A 13396-nucleotide genomic window follows, 5' to 3' on the forward strand; every position below is an offset into this window, starting at 1 on the left:
GGGGAGTGGGGGGGGGAAAGAGAGCTGAGGGGGAGTGGGGGGGGGAAAGAGAGCTGAGGGGGAGTGGGGGGGGAAAGAGAGCTGAGGGGGAGTGGGGGGGAGAAAGAGAGCTGAGGGGGAGTGGGGGGGAGAAAGAGAGCTGAGGGGGAGTGGGGGGGAGAAAGAGAGCTGAGGGGGAGTGGGGGGGAGAAAGAGAGCTGAGGGGGAGTGGGGGGGGGGAAGAGAGCTGAGGGGGAGGGGGAGTGGGGGGGGAAGAGAGCTGAGGGGGAGGGGGAGTGGGGGGGGAAGAGAGCTGAGGGGGAGGGGGAATGGGGGGAGAAAGAGATCTGAGGGGGAGGGGGAGTGGGGGGGAAAGAGATCTGTGGGGGAGGGGGAGTGGGGTGGGAGAAAGAGAGCTGAGGGGGAGGGGTGGGAGAAAGAGAGCTGAGGGGGAGGGGGGAGGGGAGGCGGAAAGAGAGCTGAGGGGGAGGGGGAGTGGGGGGGGAAGAGAGCTGAGGGGGAGGGGGAGTGGGGGGGGAAGAGAGCTGAGGGGGAGGGGGAATGGGGGGAGAAAGAGATCTGAGGGGGAGGGGGAATGGGGGGAGAAAGAGATCTGAGGGGGAGGGGGAGTGGGGTGGGAGAAAGAGAGCTGAGGGGGAGGGGTGGGAGAAAGAGAGCTGAGGGGGAGGGGGGAGGGGAGGCGGAAAGAGAGCTGAGGGGGAGGTGGGGGGAAAGAGAGCTGAGGGGGAGGGGGGAGAAAGAGAGCTGAGGGGGAGGGGGGAGAAAGAGAGCTGAGGGGGAGGGGGGAGAAAGAGAGCTGAGGGGGAGGGGGGGTGGAGAGAGAGCTGAGGGGGAGGGGGGGTGGAGAGAGAGCTGAGGGGGACGGGGAGGGGAGGTGGAGAAAGAGCTGAGGGGGAGGGGGAGGGGGGTTGGAGAAAGAGAGCTGGGGGAAAGAGGGCTGAGGGGAGGGGGAAAGAGAGCTGAGGGGAGGGGGAAAGAGAGCTGAGGGGGAGGGGGGTGGAGAAAGAGAGCTGAGGGGGAGGGGGGTGGAAAAAGAGCTGAGGGGGAGGGGGGGAGAAAGAGAGCTGAGGGGGAGGGGGGGAGAAAGAGAGCTGAGGGGGAGGGGGGGGGAGAAAGAGAGCTGACGGGGAGGGGGAAGGGGGGGAGAAAGAGAGCTGAGGGGGAGGGGGAAGGGGGGGAGAAAGAGAGCTGAGGGGAAGGGGGGGGAAGAAAGAGAGCGGAGGGGGAGGGAGTGGGGAGAAAGAGAGCTGAGGGGGAGGGAGTGGGGAGAAAGAGAGCTGAGGGGGGCAGAGAGAGCTGAGGGGGGGAGAGAGAGAGCTGAGTGGGGGGGGAGAAAGAGAACTGAGGGGGGGGAGAAAGAGAGCTGAGGGGGAGGGGGGTTGGAAAAGAGAGCTGAGGGGGGGGTTAAAGAGAGCTGAGGAGGGGGGTGGAGAGAGCTAAGGGGGGTGGGGGGGAAAAGAGATCTGAGGGAGGGGGGAGAGCTGAGAGAGCCCGACGAAACCTCTCCTCCTTCCACTTTCAAAAACTCGCGCCAAAGCTTTGACGCATGCGTGAATATCCGGTGGCGTTGCATGAAGCGCATGCGCAGAGGCCAACCTGGCGCATTGCCCGAGGAAGACGACGTAACACGATGACGTCACCAGCGCATGCACAAACGGGTCCTGGCAAGCCGGAACGCAGCGCATGCGCAGAGAGCAGGAGACCGTCTGCGCATGTGCGCACTGTGGCGCAGCCTGATGACGTCGGCGCTGGCCAGCGTTGTCAGGAATCACTTGGTATTACAAAAGAACAAAGAACAGTACAGCACAGGAACAGGCCATTCGGCCCTCCAAGCCTGCGCCGATCTTGATGCCTGCCTAAACTAACACCTTCTGCACTTCCGGGGCCCATATCCCTCTATTCCCTTCGTATTCATGTATTTGTCAAGATGTCTCTTAAACGTCGCTATCGTATCTGCTTCTACCACCTCCCCTGGCAGCAAGTTCCAGGCACTCACCACCCTCTGTGTAAAAAAAAAAAAACTTGCCTCACACATCCCCTCTAAACTTTGCCCCTCACACCTTAAACCTATGTCCCCTAGTAACTGACTCTTACACCCTGGGAAAAAGCTTCTGACTATCCACTCTGTCCATGCCGCTCATAACTTTGTAAACCTCTATCATGTCGCCCCTCCACCTCTGTCGTTCCAGTGAAAACAATCTGAGTTTTTCCAACCTCTCCTCATAGCTAATGCCCTCCAGACCAGGCAACATCCTGGTAAACCTCCTCTGTACCCTCTCCAAAGCCTCCACGTCTTTCTGGTAGTGTGGCGACCAGAATTGCACGCAATATTCTAAGTGTGGCCTAACTAAGGTTCTGTACAGCTGCAACATGACTTGCCAATTTTTATACGCTATGCCTCGACCGATGAAGGCAAGCATGCCGTATGCCTTCTTGACTACCTTATCCACCTGCGTTGCCACTTTCAGTGACCTGTGGACCTGTACGCCCAGATCTCTCTGCCTGTCAATACTCCTAAGGGTTCTGCCATTTGCTGTATACCTCCCACCTGCATTAGACCTTCCAAAATGCATTACCTCACATTTGTCCGGATTAAACTCCATCTGCCATTTCTCCGCCCAAGTCTCCAACCGATCTATATCCTGCTGTATCCTCTGACAATCCTCATCATTATCCGCAACTCCACCAACCTTTGTGTCGTCCGCAAACTTACTAATTAGACCAGCTACATTTTCCTCCAAATCATTTATATATACTACAAACAGCAAAAGTCCCAGCACTGATCCCTGCGGAACACCACTAGTCACATCCCTCCATTCAGAAAAGCACCCTTCCACTGCTACCCTCTGCCTTCTATGACCGAGCCAGTTCTGTATCCATCTTGCCAGCTTACCTCTGATCCCGTGTGACTTCACCTTTTGTACCAGTCTGCCATGTGGGACCTTGTCAAAGGCTTTATTAAAGTCCATATAGATAACATCCAGTGCCCTTCCTTCATCAATCATCTTCGTCACTTCCTCAAAAAACTCAATCAAATTAGTAAGACACGACCTCCCCTTCACAAAACCATGCTGTCTCTCGCTAATAAGTTCGTTTGTTTCCAAATGGGAGTAAATCCTGTCCCGAATAATCCTCTCTGATAGTTTCCCTACCACTGACGTAAGGCTCACCGGCCTATAATTTCCTGGATTATCCTCGCCACCCTTCTTAAACAAAGGAACAACACTGGCTATTCTCCAGTCCTCTGGGACCTCACCTGTAGCCAATGAGGATGCAAAGATTTCTGTCAAGGCCCCAGCAATTTCCTCCCTTGCCTCCCTCAGTATTCTGGGGTAGATCCCATCAGGCCCTGGGGACTTATCTACCTTAATGCTTTGCAAGACACCCAACACCACCTCCTTTTTGATAATGAGATGACTGAGACTATCTACACTCCCTTCCCTCGGCTCCTCATCCACCAAGTCCTTCTCCTTGGTGAATACTGATGCAAAGTACTCATTTAGCACCTCGCCCATTTCCTCTGGCTCCACACATAGATTCCCATCTCTATCCTTGAGTGGGCCAACCCTTTCCCTGGTTACCCTCTTGCTCTTTATATATGTATACAAAGCCTTGGGATTTTCCTTAATCCTGTTTGGCAATGACTTTTCATGACCCCTTTTAGCCCTCCTAACTCCTTGCTTAAGTTCCTTCCTACTGTCTTTATATTCCTCAAGTGCTTCGTCTCTTCCAGCCCTTACAAATGCTTCCCTTTTCTTTTTGACTAGGCTCACAATAACCCGTGTTATCCAAGCTTCCCGAAACTTGCCAACCTTGTTTGTCTTCCTCACAGGAACATGCTGGTCCTGGATTCTAATCAGCTGACGTTTGAAAGACTCCCACATGTCAGATGTTGATTTACCCTCAAACAGCTGCCCCCAATCTAAATTCTTCAGATCCTGCCTAGTATTGTTATAATTAGCCTTCCCCCAATTTAGCACCTTCACCCGAGGACTATTCTTATCCTTATCCACAAGTACCTTAAAACTTATGGAATTATGGTCACTGTTCCCGAAATGCTCCCCCACTGGAACTTCGACCACCTGGCGGGGCTCATGCCCCAATACCAGGTCCAGAATGGCCCCATCCCTAGTTGGACTATCTACATACTGTTTCAAGAAGCCCTCCTGGATGCTCCTCACAAATTCTGCCCCATCCAAGCCCCTAGCACTAAGCGAGGCACAGTCAATATTGGGGATGTTAAAATCACCCACCACCACAACCCTGTCACCTTTACATCTTTCCAAAATCTGTCTACATATCTGCTCCTCTACCTCCCGCTGGCTGTTGGGAGGCCTGTAGTAAACCCCCAACCTTGTGACTGCACCCTTCCTATTCCTGAGCTCCACCCATATTGCCTCGCTGCATGACCCCTCTGAGTTGTCCTCCCGCAGTACAGCTGTGATATTCTCCTTAACCAATAATGCAACTGCCCCACCCCTTTTACATCCCCCTCTATCCCGCCTGAAGCTTCTAAAGCCTGGGACATTTAGCTGCCAATCCTGCCCTTCTCTCAACCAAGTCTCTGTAATAGCAACAATATCATATTTCTAAGTACTAATCCAAGCTCTAAGTTCATCTGCCTTACCTGTTAAACTTCTTGCTTTGAAACAAATGCACTTCAGACCACCAGTCCCGCTGTGCTCAGCAACATCTCCCTGCCTGCTCTTCCTCTTAGTCCTACTGGCCTTATTTACGATGTCCTCCTCATTTATTTCACTAGCTTTCCTACTGCTCTGGTTCCCACCCCCGTGCCTTACTAGTTTAAACCCTCCCGAGTGACGCTAGCAAACCTTGCAGCCAGGATATTCGTGCCCCTCCAGTTTAGATGCAACCCGTCCTTCTTGTACAGGTCCCATCTGTCCCTGAAGAGAGCCCAATGGTCCAGATATCTGAAACCCTCCCTTCTACACCAGCTGCTCAGCCACGATAGCTGCACTATCTTCCTATTTCTAGCCTCACTGGCACCTGGCACGGAGTAATCCAGAGATTGTAACCTAGTTGAGGCATGTTACTTAGCTGAAATTGTGATGGAAATATGGTTGTTATTCTGCAAAATCGAGCATTTCTTAGCTGTAATATTGCATCATACAGTCATTACGGCACAGAAGGAGGCTATTTGGCCCATCAAGTCCATGCCAGCTCTCTGTAGAGCAATATATTTAATATATTAGGTTTGAAGTAAGTTTGAACAATTTTCATTGAAGACTTTTTGCTTCTTAAGATAGAACTTGACTGTAAACATTTTGTTCTGGATATAAAACATAGCTAGCTAGCATTTTTGATGATGTGTTGCATGTTGAAGGGTTCTAATGGTCTAGACTTTGAGGTAGGTATGATTGTAAAAGTGTTGGCATTCAGCGCAATACACCTTTGAAACTGACATCAATGTCTCAAATCCACACATGTATAGCTAAATCCAGAAGTTGCTGTCAGTGGTGATTCTATGCTTCCCCATAAGTGTGTTGCTGTTGAAGTTACCCCAGACTGCAATCCAGTACAAATCATGTTTTTAAAATTTTTTTTTAAAAGTTTGATGTTTCTGCTTCTATCTTCATCTCATGTGTATGTCAGTATCATTTATTTCATTCTTTGTAAAATTTTAATTGAAAGTTCACTGCATTTTACTTCCTAGTTTGCTGTCTGTGAAAATACTTCATTTTTATTGGCTGCTTATCTTGCTTGATAGCATAACTTTTCCTGGATGCCTGTAGGTCCCCTTGACTTAAAGTCAGATTCATACAGACATCAGGAAAAGGGAAATGCACGCCATAGAGATAGTTAGATCTATGTGGGTAGCTTTCTTCGAGGTCAGCCATGAGTGCCATTGCTTCACCACTGACTGCAAAATCTGGGCCAAAATTAATTAGTATGTAAATTTATGCATTAATATCTTTTTAATTCTTGTAGGAAAACCTTTTTGATATGAAAGCTACTGAATATTCGAACACTATTCCAGACCCAAACCTGGATTTCTTCCAGACAGATCCCTTCACTGGAAGTAAGTTCAAATTTTTATCTTGTTCTTTTGAGTTTTAAATTCCCAATAGTTATTTTTTTGTTTTTGTTTTCTGAGGCTGCTCACTCAGAGCCGACTCAGTACTCATTTTATAAATTATCCAGTTATACTCAGTTCATTGGGATGCTCAGACGGAGTGATATGGCCTCCTGGATGGATCTTGCATTTCTCGGCTTTAATATGTTCAGAAATTGGTTCTCATTGTATATTGTGACTGTCATGTTGCATGGCCTGAAAGTAGAACTGTAGCATTTATATTGCCGCATACTGGTTATTTTGCACTCATCATAAAATGTTTGAACTAATAACCAAGAAATTTTTCCGTATAATTAAAAGTTTTGTATGTATCACATCCATTACACTTTAAATGATTGTCATATCATCTCGTTGCTATGAAAAAAGCTTCATTGTAATCAATCATGTTAATTTGTTCAATTTTCCAGAAGAAAGCTACTACCATCTGAATAAACAAAGGCTGGAAAAAAATTGTCTGCTTCAAGCAGCCATTCTAATTCCCTATAAAACCGACTTGTAAAATTGATGACACATAATTTGAGGAAAAAACTTGTATCTTATACATAAAGTTATCTATTGTGTGCTGGAAATCTCCAAGAAGTTGGAGATATTCTGAAACAAGCTTATGTTGTGTACTTGGGCATTATCTGAATGAAGAGGCTCAAACATCAGTCAATCAAACTCTAACTCCTTGAATGTTTCAGTCTCAATGTGTAGCTCACTCTGGTGGACTCCCTCTTCAGCAATGCATTGCAATACTTTGGACTTTCTCCCGTGATCCAAAGCCTGCCCTTATAAATGCTGTTTCTGAGACACAATGAAATATTAAGAGCATAGAACTTAAAAACAATATGAAGAAAAAATAGGTTAACAAAGGGTTAAAATCTTCTTAATAGCATATATTTCTTTGTGTGATAAGTAGCATACCTTTTTGAATGAAGCAGCCCTTTCATGGATGTTAATGATACACTGTTGTTTGTAGATGACATGAATTCGCAATACACCCACAGTTTAGATCTCCAGCCAGAACTGAAGTCTAAGCATATGTTCCCAAGACATACTTGTTAATCCATCACAATTAATGACAAAACTGTCATTAACTCAGCATAATTTCTGTTAATCCCTTATGACACTGTTAGCTTTTTTAATATGATTTTATTCAATTATTTTTGAAGGTGATCCCTTTAAAGATGATCCATTTGGAAAAGTTGATATTGCAGGTAAGAAAAGCACTCAATGGTACACTTCAATCTGCAACAGTTTCGACAAGCTCTGCTTGCATTTGTCCAAAGCTGATTCTACCTCTCTACCTCTTAGTGGTAGTTGGAAGCAGGCATATGGGAATGGCAGTTGTTGTAAAATATAGCTGGAAGCAGTCTTCAGCTATGAATTCAGCCTTAGAGCATCAAATATATCTGGTGAGGAGTAATGTGACCTATAGCAGGACAGCCTTGGTAATGCTTAATGTACTTAATGAGTTTGGGCCTTTTGCCCACCCTTCAGTTGGCAGCAGTTCAGATATGTAAAGTAACATTTAGATTTTCTCAGCATGAAATTGTTTGACATGTCTGCAGTGCAAATTCTAATTATAAGTTACAGTCACAGAATGGTTACAGCACAGAAGGTCGTCACTTGGCCCGTCGTGTCTCTGTCAGCTATCCGTAAGTGCAACTCACCTAATCCCACTCCCCCGCATTTTCCCCATCGTCCTGCAGTTAATAATCCTATTTCCTTTTGAAAGCCACGATTGAGTCTGCCTCCATCACACACTCAGGCAGTGCATTCCAGATCCTAACCACTCGCTGTGTAAACAAGATTTTCCACATGTCTCCGTTGCTTCTTTTGCCACTCACCTTAAATCAGTATCCTTTGGTTCTCGATCCTTCTGCCAGTGGGAACAGTTTCTCCCTATCTACTCTATCCAGACCCCTCATGATTTTGAACACGTTGTTACAAGCAGGTGAGAAAGGTGTCTAGGGGTCTCTTTCAGTCTTCACCTGGTCTTATTGTAACAGGGTTTTATTTTTAACACACCGTATTTTGAGCTCCCCTTGGTGAATCCTTGTTCACCGCTTTCCAATTGTAAGGCAAAGAAATGAGCACAAACAGGCTTTCTTAGTTTTGAAGAAGAAAAGTGAAATTTATTAAAAGTTAAACTTTAATTTGGTTACGCCTACGGATACACTCCGCGCTCCACGCTAGCAGGCTTATGCGATACGCACGTGCAAATAGAGACACAAAAGAGCCGAAGCAAAATAGTGGAGAGGTTTAAGGCAAACTCGGGGGGGGAGGTTTTGTTACTGTGCTTCGAGCTCGCTGTAGTCCTTGCTTGTCGGTAGATCTTGCTTTTCGTTGGGGCCCAGTATTAGAACATTACAGCGCAGTACAGGCCCTTCGGCCCTCGATGTTGTGCCGACCTGTGAAACCATCTGACCTACACTATTCCATTTTCATCCATAATTCTATCCAATGACCACTTAAATGCCCTTAAAGTTGGCGAGTCTACTACTGTTGCAGGCAGGGCGTTCCACGCCCTTACTACTCTCTGAGTAAAGAAACTACCTCAAACATCTGTCCTATATCTATCACCCCTCAACTTAAAGCTATGTCCCCTCGTGTTTGCCATCACCATCCGAGGAAAAAGACTCTCACTATCCACCCTATCTAACCCTCTGATTATCTTATATGTCTCTATTAAGTCACCTCTCCTCCTCCTTCTCTCCAGCGAAAACAACCTCAAGTCCCTCAGCCTTTCCTCGCAAGACCTTCCCTCCATACCAAGCAACATCCTAGTAAATCTCCTCTGCACCCTTTCCAAAGCTTCCACATCCTTCCTATAATGCGGTGACCAGAACTGCACGCAATACTCCAGGTGCGGTCTCACCAGAGTTTTGTACAGCTGCAGCATGACCTCGTGGCTCCGAAACTCGACCCCCCTACTAATAAAAGCTAACACACCATATGCCTTCTTAACAGCCCTATTAACCTGGGTAGCAACTTTCAGGGATTTATGTACCTGGACACCAAGATCTCTCTGTTCATCTACACTACCAAGAATCTTCCCATTAGCCCAGTACTCTGCATTCCTGTTACTCCTTCCAAAGTGAATCACCTCACACTTTTCCGCATTAAACTCCATTTGCCATCTCTCAGCCCAGCTCTGCAGCCTATCTATGTCCCTCTGTACCCTACAACATCCTTCGGCACTATCCACAACTCCACCGACCTTCGTGTCATCTGCAAATTTACTAACCCACCCTTCTACACCCTCTTCCAGGTCATTTATAAAAATGACAAACAGCAGTGGCCCCAAAACAGATCCTTGCGGTACACCACTAGTAACTAAACTCCAGGATGAACATTTGCCATCAACCACCACCCTCTGTCTTCTTTCAGCTAGCCAATTTCTGATCCAAAGCTCTAAATCACCTTCAACCCCATACTTCTGTATTTTCTGCAATAGCCTACCGTGGGGAACCTTATCAAACGCCTTACTGAAATCCATATACACCACATCCACTGCTTTACCCTCATCCATCTGTTTGGTCACCTTCTCGAAAAACTCAATAAGGTTTGTGAGGCACGACCTACCCTTCACAAAACCGTGCTGACTATCGCTAATGAATTTATTCTTTTCAAGATGATTATAAATCCTGTCTCTTATAACCTTTTCCAACATTTTACCCACAACCGAAGTAAGGCTCACAGGTCTATAATTACCAGGGCTGTCTCTACTCTCCTTGAACAAGGGGACAACATTTACTATCCTCCAGTCTTCCGGCACTATTCCTGTCGACAATGACGACATAAAGATCAAGGACAAAGGCTCTGCAATCTCCTCCCTAGCTTCCCAGAGAATCCTAGGATAAATCCCATCTGGCCCAGGGGACTTATCTATTTTCACACTTTCCAAAATTGCTAACACCTCCTCCTTGTGAACCTCAATCCCATCTAGCCTAGTAGTCTGAATCTCAGTATTCTCCTCGACAACATTTTCTTTCTCTACTGTAAATACTGACAAAAAATATTCATTTAACGCTTCCCCTATCTCCTCTGATTCCACACACAACTTCCAACTACTATCCTTGATTGGCCCTAATCTAACTCTAGTCATTCTTTTATTCCTGATATACCTATAGAAAGCCTTAGGGTTTTCCCTGATCCTATCCGCCAATGACTTCTCGTGTCCTCTCCTTGCTCTTCTTAGCTCTCCCTTTAGATCCTTCCTGGCTAGCTTGTAACTCTCAAGCGCCCTAACTGAGCCTTCACGTCTCATCCTAACATAAGCCGCCTTCTTCCTCTTGACAAGCGCTTCAACTTCTTTAGTAAACCACGGCTCCCTCGCTCAACAACTTCCTCCCTGCCTGACAGGTACATACTTATCAAGGACACGCAGTAGCTGCTCCTTGAATAAGCTCCACATTTCGATTGTTCCCATCCCCTGCAGTTTCCTTCCCCATCCTACGCATCCTAAATCTTGCCTAATCGCATCATAATTTCCTTTCCCCTTATTCTTCTTAAACCTTGTTCATGTAGGAGACTTTTCTCTCTCAGGGTTCGTATGTCTTCAATGGATTCCGAAGCTGGTGAGAACGAGATGAGAGCAGACAGGAGAGAGGTCTTTTCAAGTGCAGAAGCAAACAGCTTTCTGTCTTCAAACACTGTTTCTCCAATTTAAAACTCCCCTAGTTGGCCAGCAGGTGACCAACTGGTTTGACCAGGTCTCTTTTGTGTATTGGGGAGCAGGGACTGCTTCCTTTGTTTCAACACTATCTGCTAGTCTGCAAAAAAAATGTCTTTCCAGTCAGGGGCTTGGCAACCCCTTGTAATAGACCTTCTTTTCTTCCCTGCAACAGTTTTTTAAATTTAATGTCCATGTGGCAAAATACATGTGCCTCATTCTTGACAGGTGGGGACCTGCATGACAACCTCTATCAAATCACCTCTTAATCTTCTCTTCTCCAAGGAGAACAGCTTCTCCAATCTATCCACCTAACTGAAGTTCCTCATCTCAGGAACCATTCTCATGAATCTTCTCTGCACCCTCTCAGATGCTTTTATATCCTTCCTGATTTGTGGTGCCCAGAACTGGACACACTATTCCAGTTGAGGCCAAACCAGTGTTTTATACAAGTTTATCATAACTTCCTTGCTTTTATACTTTGTGCCCTTATTTATAAAGCCCAGGGTCCCCTGTGCTTTATTTACTGTTCTCTCAACCTGCCCTGCCACCTTCAATGATTTTTGCACATATACCTCTAGGTCCCTCTGCTCCTGTACCCCCTTTAGAATTGTACCCTTTAACTTATATTGCCTCTCCTCATTCTTCCTACCAAAATGAAACACTTCACACTTCTCTGCATTAACTTTTATCTGCTACTTGTCTGCCCATTGCACCAGTCTATGTCCTCTTGAAGTTAATCACTATCCTCCTCACAGTTCGTAATACTTTAAAGTTTTGTGTTATCAGCAAATTTTCAAGTTGTGCGCTGTACACCCAGGTCTAGGTCAGTAATATCTTTCAAGAAAAGCAGGAGTCCTAACACCGACCCTGAGGAACCCCGCTTTATACCTTCCTTCAGTGTGAAAAAAAACCATTCACCACTACTCTGTTTCCTGTCACTCAGCCAACTTCGTATTTATGCTTTCGCTGTCCCTTTTATTGCATGGGCTCTAACTTTTGGAAGAGTGCCAAGCCTGCTATACTCTCAGCACGACATGAACTGGTATGCCTGTGCTGGGACGAGGGAGCAGTACCTCAGGACATGCGCGATGCCAATATCATCACCCTCTATAACAACAAAGGTGACCGCGGTGACTGCAACAACTACCATGGAATCTCCCTGCTCAGCATAGTGGGGAAAGTCTTTGCTCAAGTCGCTCTAAACAGGCTGCAGTAGCTGGCCGAGCGCATCTATCCTGAGGCACAGTGTGGCTTTCGTGCAGAGAGATCGACCGTTGACATGCTGTTCTCCCTTCATCAGATACAGGAGAAATGCCGTGAACAACAGATGCCCCTCTACATTGCTTTCATTGATCTCACCAAAGCCTTTGACCTCGTCAGCAGACGTGATCTCTTCAGACTACTAGAAAAGATTGGATGTCCACCAAAGCTACTAAGTATCATCACCTCATTCCATGACAATATGAAAGGCACAATTCAACATGGCGGCACCTCATCAGACCCCTTTCCTATCCTGAGTGGCGTGAAACAGGGCTGTGTTCTCGCACCCACACTTTTGGGGATTTTCTTCTCCCTGCTGCTTTCACATGCGTTCAAGTCTTCAGAAGAAGGAATTTTCCTCCACACAATATCAGGGGGCAGGTTGTTCAACCCTGCCCGCCTAAGAGCCAAGTCCAAAGTACGGAAAGTCCTCTTCAGGGAACTCCTCTTTGCTGACGATGCTGCTTTAACATCTCACACTGAAGCGTGTCTGCAGAGTCTCATCGACAGGTTTGCGGCTGCCTGCAATGAATTTGGCCTAACCATCAGCCTCAAGAAAACGAACATCATGGGGCAGGACGTCAGAAATGCTCCATCCATCAATATTGGCGACCACGCTCTGGAAGTGGCTCAACTATCACCAGTAACCTGTCTCTAGATGCAGAAATCAACAAGCGCATGGGAAAGGCTTCCACTGCTATGTCCAGACTGGCCAAGAGAGTGTGGGAAAATGGCGCACTGACACGGAACACAAAAGTCCGAGTGTATCAGGCCTGTGTCCTCAGTACCTTGCTCTATGGCAGCGAGGCCTGGACAATGTACGTCAGCCAAGAGCGACGTCTCAATTCATTCCATCTTCGCTGCCTCCGGAGAATACTTGGCATCAGGTGGCAGGACCGTATCTCCAACACAGAAGTCCTCGAGGCGGCCAACATCCCCAGCTTATACACACTACTGAGTCAACGGCGCTTGAGATGGCTTGGCCATGCGAGCCGCATGGAAGATGGCAGGATCCCCAAAGACACATTGTACAGCGAGCTCGCCACTGGTATCAGACCCACCGGCCGTCCACGTCTCCGCTTTAAAGACGTCTGCAAACGCGACATGAAGTCCTGTGACATTGATCACAAGTCGTGGGAGTCAGTTGCCAGCGTTCGCCAGAGCTGGCGGGCAGCCATAAAGGCTGGGCTGAAGTGTGGCGAGTCGAAGAGATTTAGCAGTTGGCAGGAAAAAAGACAAAAGTGCAAGGGGAGGGCCAACTGTGTAACAGCCCCGACAAACAAAATTTTTCTGCAGCACCTGTGGAAGAGCCTGTCACTCTAGAATTGGCCTTTATAGCCACTCCAGGCGCTGCTCCACACACCACTGACCACCTCCAT

At 47.2% G+C, this 13396-nt stretch overlaps 1 protein-coding gene across 3 annotated transcripts in view; it reads left to right on the top strand.

Annotated features, from left to right (window-relative positions):
* Positions 1 to 13396, top strand: part of eps15 (epidermal growth factor receptor pathway substrate 15) — a 217462-nt gene that overhangs the window by 172763 nt on the left and 31303 nt on the right. For all 3 annotated transcript variants that reach the window (XM_068037147.1, XM_068037148.1, XM_068037145.1), the window contains exons 18-19: positions 5950 to 6040; positions 7249 to 7293. In XM_068037147.1, coding sequence (XP_067893248.1) covers positions 5950 to 6040; positions 7249 to 7293 — 136 coding nt within the window. The remainder of the gene's footprint in view (positions 1 to 5949; positions 6041 to 7248; positions 7294 to 13396) is intronic.

This window comes from Heterodontus francisci, chromosome 8 (assembly GCF_036365525.1).
Source record: "Heterodontus francisci isolate sHetFra1 chromosome 8, sHetFra1.hap1, whole genome shotgun sequence".
Classification (NCBI taxonomy): Eukaryota; Metazoa; Chordata; class Chondrichthyes; order Heterodontiformes; family Heterodontidae; genus Heterodontus; species Heterodontus francisci.